Source organism: Mesoplodon densirostris, chromosome 10 (genome assembly GCF_025265405.1).
Source record: "Mesoplodon densirostris isolate mMesDen1 chromosome 10, mMesDen1 primary haplotype, whole genome shotgun sequence".
In the NCBI taxonomy this organism is placed as follows: Eukaryota; Metazoa; Chordata; class Mammalia; order Artiodactyla; family Ziphiidae; genus Mesoplodon; species Mesoplodon densirostris.
This window is the reverse complement of record NC_082670.1, coordinates 25,728,991-25,742,563: the sequence shown is the minus strand read 5'-3', so window position 1 is coordinate 25,742,563 and position 13,573 is coordinate 25,728,991. Positions and strand designations below refer to the sequence as shown.

Here is a 13,573-nt window from a genome sequence, read left to right as displayed (position 1 = left end):
TCACGGCGGGCTTTCCTCCTCAACCCTCACCCTAACAAGGTTTCTGCCATCTGAACGGGAGTTTTCTAACAACACCAGAGCAGGGGGGCACAAAATGATGGCATGTGACTTTCACAGACCACAACTCTTTTTAATAAAACATGATCACGTCTTGATTATTCAGATGAATGGAAAGGAACAGATCTGTGAATAACAGGCCTTAATAAGACAAGGCCAAATTCATATTCTTCAGGATGTAAATTAAATACACACATACATCATCTGTGTCTATACACACACACACCAAAAGTACAGACACTTTTCAGTGACTCAGAGATTCATTTTGACATTCTTGAACCGTTCGAAACAACTAGATCAGTTTATGCATTGAGATGCAACCACATGTAAAAATTGAGCAACTTGTATTACCATACTTATACCATCTGGAAACCCTGAACAAATAAAACCTGAAAGTGATGTAGGAATTTGTCAAGAATCAGCCAGCAAATTATATGTGATCCCAGCTCTGTTTACTACTTAGTTTTAAGGTGGGCTTGGCAGGTCCTGAACCTGTTTCTTAGTTTCAATTCCTTCTTTTACAACCACCCTCCCAGCATTCTCTCTCTTCTTTTCTAGCCTCCTAGTCTCTGCATGTAAGTGTGCTCTCTGACTCATAAACAAACCCCCAGGATCAGGACCAGGGTTAATGGCCTTCCAAGTGGTACCCAACTCGGCTCAACACAAAATAAAATGTAAGGTACATGGACCCACTCTGGATTCTGACTGTCTGCGTTCAGATCTCAGCTGTACCACTCATTACGACTTTAGGCAAATAACTTAACCTTTTGGTACCTCATTTCCTCACCTCCAAAATGGAAATAATAATAGTTCCTATATCATCAGGTGTTGTGAGGATCTAATGAGATAATATAGAGAATAAAGCTTAGAACAGAACCTGACTCCCAGGAAGGGTCAATAAAGGTTTGTTATTATGTGGATGATTATAAAGTTAGGAGTGATGATGATGTCTATATTCTCCATTCTCCAGCAGCATCTGGTTTGATTTTGCTGGCCTCCTTTTCTTTTCATGTTAAGATTCCTTTGGTTATCAGTGAAGTAATAGAGCAAAAGTGCCCAGAGGTGAAACCAAACCAGGTTAAAAATAAACCAGAGATTGACGCTTATTTTCAAAACAGCATCAGTGAAGCGGTTAAAATTTCCTATTTATAGAAATCATCCACCTGGGTAGAAGAGTTTGCAGTAAGCTTCAGCAAAGGGATTTATATTTATTGCTATCTTAATAGGAGATTTCTTACCTGGAACTCCACTTGGTGGATTAACTTGGTAAACGATGGGTGTCTGTGCCCTGGAAAACTGTTTAGAAAATGTTATCACAGTGAGCATTTCATTAGAACATCATAGCCACATACACAGGAAGCCTAAGTCATTCCTCAAAGAGCATTCATCTAAGGCAGCAAGTGGTTGCATTTCCTCAAATCACCTTACATCTATCTCCTTTCATCTTCAGTATATTTCTGTGAAGCAGAGATAACAGACATTGTTATAGTTCTCCCATAGATGAGGTCAAGGGAATCTGATCAAGGTCATATGTCTTCCCTGCACCATATCACTCACACCTGGGCAAGTCTGTTTTTACTTGCTCACCTGCCATACCGGGAACATGTTTTACCAAAGGAAAGGTAGGCAGGCCATGCTTTAAAATACCAACCTTTTAATTCCATTATTGCCACTTGATATCTTGGGGTCTTGAAGTTTTTTTTAATTTTTCTAGACAATAGTTTGCTTAGTTAGATAAAAAGGATTGCAAATTAAATTATTATCAGCCAGCACCTTGGTCAGGATTAGCAAGCTATGAAAAACTGGAAGTTGGAGAGATACACAAGGGAAGTTTGGGAAAATGGAAGGTGCCTGTTGGGAGGAAAATGATTCAAAGGATGCAAGGAATGAGAAGCAACATTACTCTCCAAGAAGAAAACCAGCATTGATTGGAGAGGCAGGAGCCTGGAGAAGCCTGGTTTGGCACTCAAGTCATCCTATGATGCCCTCACCCCGTGAAGCACATCAACTGCTAACTATAAGCTACAGAAAGGCAGGGGCAATGCCTGGCTGAGTCATTGGTTGTATCCCTGGGCACAGCCTGGTATGTAAAAGACATTCACACTATTGTGAATGAATGGAGTGGCCCCATCTGAGATGACTGATACACTGCCTGGAAGCAGAGGAGAGAAGGAGACAATTCCGGGAACTCCATCTCACCTATAGGCCTCTGGGTTAGTTCAAGATTAGAGCATTTCACAGTCAGGGCCAGCATGAAAAAAGAGAGAATCGTAAGGATGGACTGACCTGGCCAAGGTTTGAGCCATGGGTTAATGACTCACCCAGGAAGAGACCTGGTCTCCCCTTCCTGCTACCTTCACCCCCATCCTATGCTAGGTGGTCTAGGTGGTCTAGACGCCTAGACCACCTTCACTTCCCTAACCTACTGTACCTCCCATTTGCAAAACAAAGACAGCAAATTGTTTTGCTTGGTCTGCTTCCAGCGCCCCAGGAGTCCACCTTCCCAGGGAGAAGAGCAATAGAGAATAACTCTGGTGTTAATCAACAACCCTCATCAGACATGGAGAATCAACAGACATTTTAACAAAGCTGATGGTGGCTTGGCAAGTGCAGGTTTTATGTATTGATTCACATGGCTGTACAGTTTGTCATCAAGGCTTGTTTCCTCCCTTCCTAACAGAAAGGGTTAGAAAAGAGTTCACAGAAAATATGTACAGTTAGGAGGTCAAAATAAGAATGCTGTGACCTCACAGTTTGGGAGCTGGCTCTGATCTCACTGAAGGATAAAGATTAATGCAACTCCACACACACCTGCCAAACGTACACTACCCCCCTCCCAGCCTCCTCCTGCACCCAGACCTTCAACTCCCACTGGGACACCCTTCATACCATTGTCATTCCCACTGGAACTTTATCATAGGAGCTTCATGATACAGAGCAGTGGTTACTGCCCATCTTCCAGATGTTAGAAACTGAGGCAGACAGAACAGCTGAATCCAAACCACACAAGGAAACACATCTCTCGATTTCCAATTTAAAATACAAGGTCTAAAATAGCATATGCTAACACATATACATTTGGAGCCTAAAAAAAAATGGTTTTGAAGAACCTAGGGGCAGGACAGGAATAAAGACAGACATAGAGAATGGAGTTGAGGACACGGGGAGGGGGAAGGGTAAGCTGGGACGAAGTGAGAGAGTGACATGGACATATATACACTACAAAACGTAAAATAGATAGCTAGTGGGAAGCAGCCGCATCACACGGGGAGATCAGCTCGGTGCTTTGTGACCACCTAGAGGGGTGGGATAGGGAGGGTGGGAGGGAGAGGCAAGAGGGAGGGGATATGGGGATATATGTACATGTATAGCTGATTCACTCTGTTATACAGCAGAAACTTACACACCACTGTAAAGCAATTATACTCCAATAAAGATGTTAAAAAAAAAAAAAGCAAGGTATATCTTTCAGGCTGAGAGCCTTCCACCAGAAGTGCAGGGGAAATAAGGCGACTCCTGCATCACTCCTTCCCAGGTCCTCAGAGAGTGGCAGGGCAGGCTCAGAGTGAAACCTCTAAAAAGGCTTCACTTGTGAATCTCTCTGAGCTGACACAATATAAAATGGCACTTTCCTAAGAGAAACAGGTCTCTGGTCACCCACGAAGCTAGAGACATGACAAAGTGAAAAATTAACGAGCTTCCAAATCCAGCTTCCTGCATGCTGATCCCTGAGCCCGACTGGGGTCGGTAGCAGCAAGTTGGGGGTGGGGGGTGGCGAAAAGCAGAGGATGAGAATGATAAAGCCGCAGCTACCAGCTGCTTGATAAACCTTCTGTGAGTTGTTCAAACTTGTCAGTGCCTGCAGCAGGCTCTTTGGAGTGGACTGGAGAGGTGGAATTAATTTTTAATACATATGGTTCCCCCAGCCCCAGTCCCCAAACAAAGAGAGACACTGGGTTTCCTTCAGCTCAGAATGCCTCTCATTAACTGCATCCCCTGGTGATTTTTCATCAATTCACCATGCCAGTGGAACCACCGGAGGACTTGCTTTCTTTTATGTGCAATTTTAGGAAGTGTTTCTCTTCTTTCCCCTCTCTCTCCTTACCGGTCTTTTAATAAGTAGGAAAACTATTATTTAGGGTGAAAGGACATCAAAACCAAAAACAGCACAGTGATTAAGGACCATGCTCAGCCGTCTCTCTTCTGTTTTATTCACTGATACAATGTAGAGGTGCTGGTGTGGGTCTTAACAAAAAAGAATTTTTTTTTCTTTCTGCCGCATATGTGCAAAAGCAAAATTCTGGAAAACAAGATTCTCTTGGAGTAAGAAACAAGTTGTTAAATGTGAATTGATGGCAAATTCCAAATTCTAAAGATGAATTGCCTATGTAAAAAGTGGATCGTATGAGAGATGAATTTAGAAGATGAAGTCTCGTTGTAAAGGAGCATTGATTAATAACTAAATTGTGTCATTAGGAACTGCTCTTAAACAGAGGCTCCCTGGGGCAAGTACAACCCTGCCCAACTGCTGCATTTTATGGAAAGTCTAGAACCTATGCTTTCAGAGGGCATTTTAGTGTAAAACCAATCTGAAATGGACAGTAGACTCAACAACATAAAATGAAGCCCCAACATAAAATTAATGCATCTGGAAGCTCTAAAATAAGCAGGCATCGACTCGTAAACTCTCTCTATCTGCTTGCTATTTGCTCTCTCTGAGCTCGAAGGAGAATTCCAACAGCACATGCCCTTTCGGTCTAGGGTTGGAAGAAGAAGCAGAAATCAACCGTGAAGCAGAGAGGAAGGCGGAACTTGGGTCCCTGAGTCCCTTCACCACGCTTACACTCCAGATGATGTCAGCTGTAAAATGAAACACTGATGCACAATGGTCATCTTTGTGGCTCCTCTATGGGCTTCAGTATAAGTGAGGATTTAGATGCAGGTTCCAATCCTGGTTCTGCAGTTTACAAACTAGATGACATGGGCAAATTATTTAATCTCCCTGAGCCTCAGGTCGCTCATCCGTAAAAGCAGGATAATAAAAAGCTACCCCATAAAATTGTTGTAAGCATTAAATGAACGTGCATAAAGCACTTAGCGAGAGCCTGACATACACGTGCTCAATACTTACCTGCTTAAGATAGTCTCAGAAACTCCGTAACTATCATCCACCTGTTCCTCTCATCCTGGCAAGGCAGAAAGACTCCCCAGCTGATTTATAACTTGCTTGTCGATAGCGCAAGCACAGTCTCAGACCAGGCAAACACACATTCCTCCATGCTTGGTACCCACCTTGAAAGTGCAGCTGTCTCGTGGTCCTGAACTTGGGCTGCCTACGACCTGTCCCCCAGCCTGCACTTCCAGGTAATAGAGACCTTCATGTGCTTCGGACAGCAGAGATCTGAGGGCAGAAAGTGGCAATCCTTGTGAATCAAAGACTATGAATTGCCAAAGCTGGCAGCCCCACTTGACCACTTCAAATCTCCCCCCTGCACCTGTGAAACAGAGCTAACCCAGGAGTCCTGTATTTCACCTTTCACCTCCTCTACCCACTCATCCAATAGACTTTAAACATCGGATCCTTCAGCAAAAGAAGTTGTGAAGTTTTCATTGAAAGTGCCAAAAAATGTTTTTAAATTTTGTCCTGTTTCTCAGCCTCATAGGTTCTCAGGACTTTATGAGTTGGAGGGGACATTGATAGATAATCTATTCCAGTTTCCATTAAAAAAATAACAAGTTCCATATAGATTAAGAGACCTGGGTATGCAAACACCACAGGTTAAGGGCAAAGGAGGATCTGAATCCTAGGCTCTTTCTAATAAAAGGCATTGATTTTTTTTTTTTTTTTTTCAGTACGCGGGCCTCTCACTGTTGTGGCCTCTCCCATTGCAGAGCACAGGCTCCGGACGCGCAGGCTCAGTGGCCATGGCTCACGGGCCCAGCCGCTCCGCATGTGGGATCTTCCCAGACCAGGGCTCAAACCCGTGTCTCCTGCGTTGGCAAGCAGATTCTTAACCACCGTGCCACCAGGGAAGCCCCATCTTAAAGTCATTAGCATTGGGGGATTGAGGAGATAGAACATACAAATCGTTAGAGCTTTGACTTATTTCACAGCAAGTTCTTGCAGGAACTCTATGCCCCAATATACCATAAAACCTATGGAAATCATCTCTACCAACAGCAGTGCTATAAGAACTTTAGTTCAACAGACATCTTTTGAGCATCTTCTACTAGCAAGATATTGTGCTCAGCATCATAAGGACTACAAGGTGGGTGAATCACATCCTCTGTCCCCAAAGCACTTAATTCTGTGAGGATGAATCTGAAAAGTGGGCAATTGACATAGTGTCATGAGAAACATAGGGCTGAAGAAACAGGGCCACTAAGGCTGTGCATCCTATGCCTTTGTGTAAATTACAGAAAGGTCCTCCCTTCAGGAAGATGAATTGCCCAAAAAGTGTGTTTGTGTGTGTGGATACACAAACGCATGTCCCATGTGTTGAATACACAATTCATCCATGTCCCATGGATGAATGACTAAAATGTGCTCCTTCCTCAAAAGCTGGATTTCAGTTCCTAGTTGTCCCCTATCAAAGAAGGGAAAGATGACACTCAGTTGGCTGTTCAGGGAAGAGGTAGTATTTGCAGTATGGTTGGTTCAATAGGCAGAGATGGAAGAGAGGGAACTTTCCTGAAAGAGGGAACAGAAAACAAAAGGAAATGACAATCTCTTTTGCTCTTAACCAATGATCTACTTTCAGGCAACATCTCTTAGATATTAAAGAAAGAACGAACTAGTGTAAGCTTTAGAGGTCAAAAAAAACTTAAGTAGGACAATAGATAATCTGGAATCCTGTAAAAATCATATCAAACTCAGCAAACAAACTGAGGACTAAGGCAAATTTCCTTTCTAACTGATTTTTAGTTTATGTACAATCATTACAATTATGCCTATTCCAAAAAAATAGTTGGCAAAATGGCCCCATTTATTGAAATCTGAATAGCAATAGAGACCTTCACACACACACACACACACACACACACACACACACACACAAAACTGGAAACATCATCCAGCCCCCAACCCCTACTTATAAATGTCTCAGAATTCTCAAAAATCTTTCCCATATTCTCATCCTCCCTTAAGCCCTAAATCTCTGATAGGGAACTATGCTGGTAATTGCAATCATGGCAGGAGTTGCTCTAATTTGCCACTGAAAGCTACTGAGATGAGCAAAGCACTCATCCTGTCTGGTCTTCTCATTCCCGGGGCAGGTGTACCTGGTCCTACACATCACTACCGGCAAATCCAGGAGGACAGGAGAGATGTCACAGGGTATGATGGGCAGCATGGGTACAGCCACATTCACCAGGTGGATCTCCAGCTGAGAGCCGTTGGCAGGATAAAGGAGACCTGGCTCCAAACCTAAATGCAAGGGAGAGTGGAGTCTCAGGCTGAACAGAGCAGTAATCCACACAGGGTAACACAAAAACCTGCCACACGGGGGCAATGGCAGGCCCTGAGTTTACCTAAGGGTTAAAAGTACTATTTCTCATTTCCAAAGGCTGTATGAATGAGTGTGCTTCTTTATGACTTTATTTTTTTTTCTTAATTCTCTCTTCAGGTCCACCCACTTAAACCCAGGAAAGAATTTTCCAACCCTCAAAGTTACTCTTTTCCAGTGGTATAGATGGATACACTGAGCCATGGCTTAGAAGCTCCCATATGTAGGATTATCGACAAGGAAGATAACCAAGGTTCTGAGGGTCACATTGCCAAGTTCTGTGCTACATGGGTATCATCTCATTAGGGTTCCTAGAGTTCCACCCCACAGCTTGGGATAAGGAAGTAGACACAGACATATAATGGTGTGATGTAACATTAGCATGTGGGCATCTGGTAACACAGAAGTTGGTCAGTTGGTCCATCTCCCTTCCAGACCTCTTTTACATCTGTTCTTAGACAAGGAAGAACACCAAAGACTCATTCTTTAGGATTCTTTAGATCAATAAATAAGAAACTTACATTCGGTAAGGCCCAAACCTACCGTCAAAAGTGACAGTGATCCACGTTCCTCCTGCGAGGCTGCCGTCTTCAGGTTCAATGTGGACACTCAGACAAGGCACTATAAGTGAGTAGGAGAAACACTGGCTTCAGTGTGCAAATTCAACCCACCAGCTTCCTTTGAGCATTCCTCAGAATCACCACAAGGGCTTCATACAGCACAGATAGCTGGACCCACCCCCAGAGTTTCCCATCCAGTAGGTCTGTGGTGGATCCCAAGAATTTACAGTTCTAACCAGGTGCTGCTGGTGTTACTGGTCTGGGGACCACACCTTACTCCCATTTTAAGGAAAGTTTTGACTGATCTTCTTATCTTAGACATCCAAAAACCATGTGTTCATGAGGACAATCCTGAATTTCCACTTCCTTTGGAAAAGGCTCTAGGATACATTTGGTTCCTAATTGAATCCATAAAATGTCTTCTCTCCCACTCTTTAATTAGGTGATCATATTTAACTGTTACCATTTATTTCTTATATTTCCACTTCCCAGAGAAGAGGAGAAAGTTCTGGAAGTTATCCCTATTTCAGTCCTCCTGCTTATAACATCATCCTCTAGTTTCTCCCTTTTGAATACATGATCAGAATGACTCCCCAAAGAGACACAGCATTCTCTAGATTTTTTTTTTTTTTTTTGCTTTGCCTGCTCAGAGAGGGGCTGAAGCATGAATCAGTGCTGGAATTTTTTTAAAAGCCCACTACACACTTACACACTAGGCTAGACTGGGTTCTCGCATAGAGACTATGGGCTGAGCGTGACCTTATCAATGCCTTATTTTTGAAGATGATCCTGGATGGACATGCCTTGTCCAAGGTAGAGCCAGCAAAAATCAGTTAGTTCCTCAGTGAGGTCTACAGAACACTTTTCGGTTTCTATATCAGAAAAGTTAAAGGATCATCCAAGCCACGCTAACTCTGGCTAGCCCAGGGCTTCCATGTACATTTATGCAGGTGGCGCTCTGCACAACCAAGAGTGGTGAAGAATCATTCACATCGACACAACCATTCGTGGCAGACCTGGCCAGATCAGCTCATGCTCACCCCTCAAAGGTGTATTAGATACTTCTACCTAATGAAGACCAAAAACAAATGCCATAAAAAGATACCGAGGATAACCAAAGTCACTGAGAAAATGAGAGACCTGGTTTGAGAAAAGGAAATTTTTATTGGTCATTAATCACTAAGACAAGATAAGCTCCTCCCCTTGGGAAGATAAAGTAATAAAATCTAAAAAGAATTGCATTGTATGGCTCAAAAAGAAATTATAAAAGGAAAGTTTTAAGTTATTATTAAAAGCTCTAGACTTAACAGCAACTTCCACTGGCTGTTAAAAATTAAAGTATATAACTATTTAATATATAACCTCAACTACTAAACAGAAAAAAATTATTAAGCAGAGAAAATTTAAACCTAGAGGAGATACTTTAACACTTCCTCCCAAAGTAATATTTAAGTATCAATAAATTAGTTCTCAAGGTAACCTGCTGCTTTCTATCCAAAATCCCTTCAAAACACATCCAACTCACCCGCTAAAAGTAGTATTTTGATACTTGTCAGAGAGACCAGCCAGCCAGTCATCTTGTTCACTTAAATCAATCCTTTCAAAATTGTTCAGACCTTAAACACATTTTCAGTTTTGATTGGAGCAGCAGAGCTTTATAAAAACAAAATGAAAAATTACTATCACTTTTGCTTATATACAATTGCTTTGCTTCGTTAAAACTTGGGAAATTGGGGCTTCCCTGGTGGCGCAGTGGTTGAGAGTCCGCCTGCCGATGCAGGGGACACGGGTTCGTGCCCCGGTCCAGGAAGATCCCACATGCCACGGAGCGGCTGGGCCCGTGAGCCATGGCCGCTGAGCCTGCGCGTCCGGAGCCTGTGCTCCGCAATGGGAGAGGCCACAACGGTGAGAGGCCCGCGTACCGCAAAAAAAAAAAAAACTTGGGAAATTAAGGAAATTATACCAATATGACCCTAGAGTCTTCAGAGGGACCCACCATCTTCCCAAGCTTGGAAGCAAAGGATAATCTAAGAATCTTACATAAAATTATCATTATTCTACCCCCTTGTCCCACTGCCTTATTTTATGCATGTTTAAGCTGGGTAAGTAATAATAACCTCTTTCCTTAATTCATTATTAAATAAACACTTAAATTTTTAAAATAAATGAATTCCAGATTCAAAATACTAGTTAATGGCGATCACGGGGAGGGGGTGGGGGTGGTTTTGTTTGTTTTCTGGAAGTCTCAGTCCTCTAAGAACCAATCAACACAAAAAGAGTAAAGAGTTAAAGCAAAGGTTAAACATGGTAACAAGTTGGGAAAAAAATGATGTTAATGGAAATTTGGGGGAAATTATCTTATCCTCACAGCAGAGGAGACAGAAAGGAAAGAAACAGGAAGAAAAAGCTGGACCCTCCAAACTGGACCCTATGACCCCAGGTCCCTCTACCTCAATCCACGATGCCCGGATCATCCTCTTTAAACTCTGCCTTCACTGTGCCCTTCTCCTGCTTAAAGCTTTCAATTCAAAGCAAAACCTCTATCACTTCAAAACTGATGATAAGAACACTTGGTAGGATTTTTTTTTTTTTTGGTACGCGGTCATCCCACTGTTGTGGCCTCTCCCATTGCAGAGCACAGGCTCCTGACGAGCAGGCTCAGCGGCCATGGCTCACGGGCCCAGCCGCTCCGCGGCATGTGGGATCCTCCCGGACCAGGGCACGAACCCGTGTCCTCTGCATCGGCAGGCGGACTCCCAACCACTGCGCCACCAGGGAAGCCCCTTGGTAGGATTTTTATCAAGACTAACTGAGACGATAGATACATAAAGAAATTAACACAGGGCCTGGCACAAAGGAGATGCCCACGAATGTTAGTTTTCTTTTGGAGGGTTCTCTGCTTCCAAAGGAAAGCCCTCTCTCTGACTTTGCAGTCCCACCATGATCTGGCCCCCACCTTTCCAACTTCCCCTCACATTGCTCTCCTAGGTGACCCCTGCACCGCGGCGAAGCTGTTCTCCCCACCGTCTCCCAGACAAGCTTCCCACATGGCAGCCTCTACGTTGGATCCTGCTGGTTGCTTTCTGGATTCCCCAAACTTTCTTGTGCCCCAGTGAACTCCTGGCCTTCATCAGGGCCCGCCTCTCCACGTAATCTGTCCCTGTGTTGGTTCATAAATTAACTGGCCCCCAAACACAGAGGGCAAGGAGAGACCTTAGAAAGAGGCAGACACTCCATATTGGCAGGTGTCAGGTTTCAGGAAAGCTTACAAAGGAGGCTTGTCGTGGGCGTCAGCGAGATGAGCAGATCTCCACACCCGCCACAATCTTAAAAGTTTATAGAGGGCTTCCCTGGTGGCGCAGTGGTTGAGAGTCCTCCTGCCAATGCAGGGGACACGGGTTCGTGCCCCGGTCTGGGAAGATCCCACATGCCGCGCAGTGGCTGGGCCCGTGAGCCATGGCCGCTGAACCTGCGCGTCCGGAGCCTGTGCTCCACAACGCGAGAGGCCACAGCGGTGAGAGGCCTGCGTACGGCCAAAAAAAAAAAAAAAAAAAAAAAAAAGTTTATAGAGACTTCAGTGGAATTCAGTCATGTATTCAATCGCAGTGGTCTCAACACCACATGACTCTGAAAACTGCATCCTGGAAAACGGCTCCGACTGTGGGACCTGTGGGCAGAATGTACATTTCAAGGACAGGGAGGGGGTGAAGAGCCTCCAATTGCCCGGGGTCTGCTTGCAGGTCAGCTGGTGGTCACACCCTGTGCACGACCTCCTCCAGCAGTCTGCCCCTTATGACTAGCTCTAACAATCTCACTTGCCCCCTCTTCCGAGATGTGCCCTGAGAGGTCAGCAAAGGGTTTCACCTGCATGGAGAGGGCTCCTTTGGCAGCTATCTGGCTGCATAGGAGATAGAGGCCACAGCAATAGTATAGGCACATGCAAGAGAAAACACAGATTAACATTCCCAACATAAGTTAACATCTTTTTCCACCAAGAGCTCCATGATCTGAACCACTGATTTATCAAGTTCCCTGGGTTGGTGGTCAGATCACTCAGGAAGTTCACTTGTGTCCTCATGTGATTTAATAAGGATGATGCATCACCAGATTCATCAGGTGCAAACACGCAACATTCTGCTTGGATAATGGCTCAGGTGCCTCCTTGCAAGGCAGGGATAGTGTCCGAGGCCATCCTATGCTGGAGGACAGCTTTTCTCATTACGGATATTTCAGTGTTCTGTAAGGACAGGCTTTGTTGGCTATCATTTAAGGACTGTTGGGTGAATTTAGTAACAGCTTCTATGTGCTCCAGGCCAATGGAGAAAACAAAGGCAGCAGCCAAACAATGGCACCAGTGGAAAACAGACATGCCCATCTGGTCTTGAGGAAAGGGAGGTTGGACAGTTTGGAAACTTGACCTGGTTGTGTATACCATACAAGGCCAGGGAAGGCAGCACATTTCCACAGGAAATGGACTGGGGGATATGCCATACCAGGACCGCACCTTCTCCCCTCTTTCCCATGGTGCCGGTTCCATTGCAGATGTAGTACATTTACATAGGTCTGGCTGGCAACAGGACAATGGGATCCTGTGGAGATTGAAGTAATTCACCTGTCCTGGTGGGATGTCCCATAGTAAATTCCAGTAGATAATGTCTTAGGATACCTGGGAAGGTGTGATAGGGCTTCCTATTATCAGCAGCATAGCACGTTGATGCATGGTGAGAGTCAGGGCAATGGCCTTCTCCCATGACTTTTGTACCTTTACAATGTTGGGTGTCTTGGTAAGGATGCCCAGTCTCATACACGGGGCAACAGGTTTTACTGGTTGATCAACTATATTAAAGCCTAGGATAGTACTTTAGCGCACCCAGCCAAGGTGGCTTTACCTGTTATTAATTTAATCTGTTGCTTTAATATTCCACTTTTCCTTTTTACTAACCCTACTTCTTACAGGTTATAGAGGAGATGGAACCTCCATTCATGTCATGTTCTTTTGCCCACTCTTGCATATCATGACCTTTGAAATGTGACCCATCAATCACTATCTTTTGGATGAGGGTACCCAAACATAGTGCTCGGTTCTCTAATCCCCTAATGGTGGCAGCCTGGTTTGTGCAGAGACAGAGGAAAGCTTGGGTTAGGCCAGATGCAGTGTTCATAGAAACCACGGCATATTTAGAATCCTCCCTCAGAGGGAGGGGTCCAATATAATCAATTTACCAATCCTTCACCAGTTGGAAACTCCAGTAGGTGGTACCAGACCACTTTGGAAGTTGCTTTGGGTGTTGTTTAGAACATATAGGACATGCCATTACTTACATTAACCAAGTCACTGCATTTCAAGGGCAATCCAGCATCCTTGGCAATATGCCATCTTACCCAGGTGTGACAGTGGCTGCTCTTCCTATGTACCCAATCTGCTGTGGCTACTGAAGGGTCAGTTGCTTC

General features: G+C 44.2%; 1 protein-coding gene across 1 annotated transcript in view; it reads right to left on the bottom strand.

The window, feature by feature from the left end:
• The window catches only part of PKHD1 (PKHD1 ciliary IPT domain containing fibrocystin/polyductin), a 426,879-nt gene extending 417,180 nt beyond the window's left edge, over nt 1-9,699 (bottom strand). Inside the window, exons 1-5 of the mRNA XM_060110064.1 lie at nt 9,648-9,699; nt 8,106-8,183; nt 7,339-7,483; nt 5,350-5,458; nt 1,296-1,353 (exon numbers count right to left, since the gene is read on the bottom strand). Coding sequence (XP_059966047.1) covers nt 1,296-1,353; nt 5,350-5,458; nt 7,339-7,483; nt 8,106-8,183; nt 9,648-9,699 — 442 coding nt within the window. The remainder of the gene's footprint in view (nt 1-1,295; nt 1,354-5,349; nt 5,459-7,338; nt 7,484-8,105; nt 8,184-9,647) is intronic.
• Between the last annotated feature and the right edge of the window lie 3,874 nt (nt 9,700-13,573).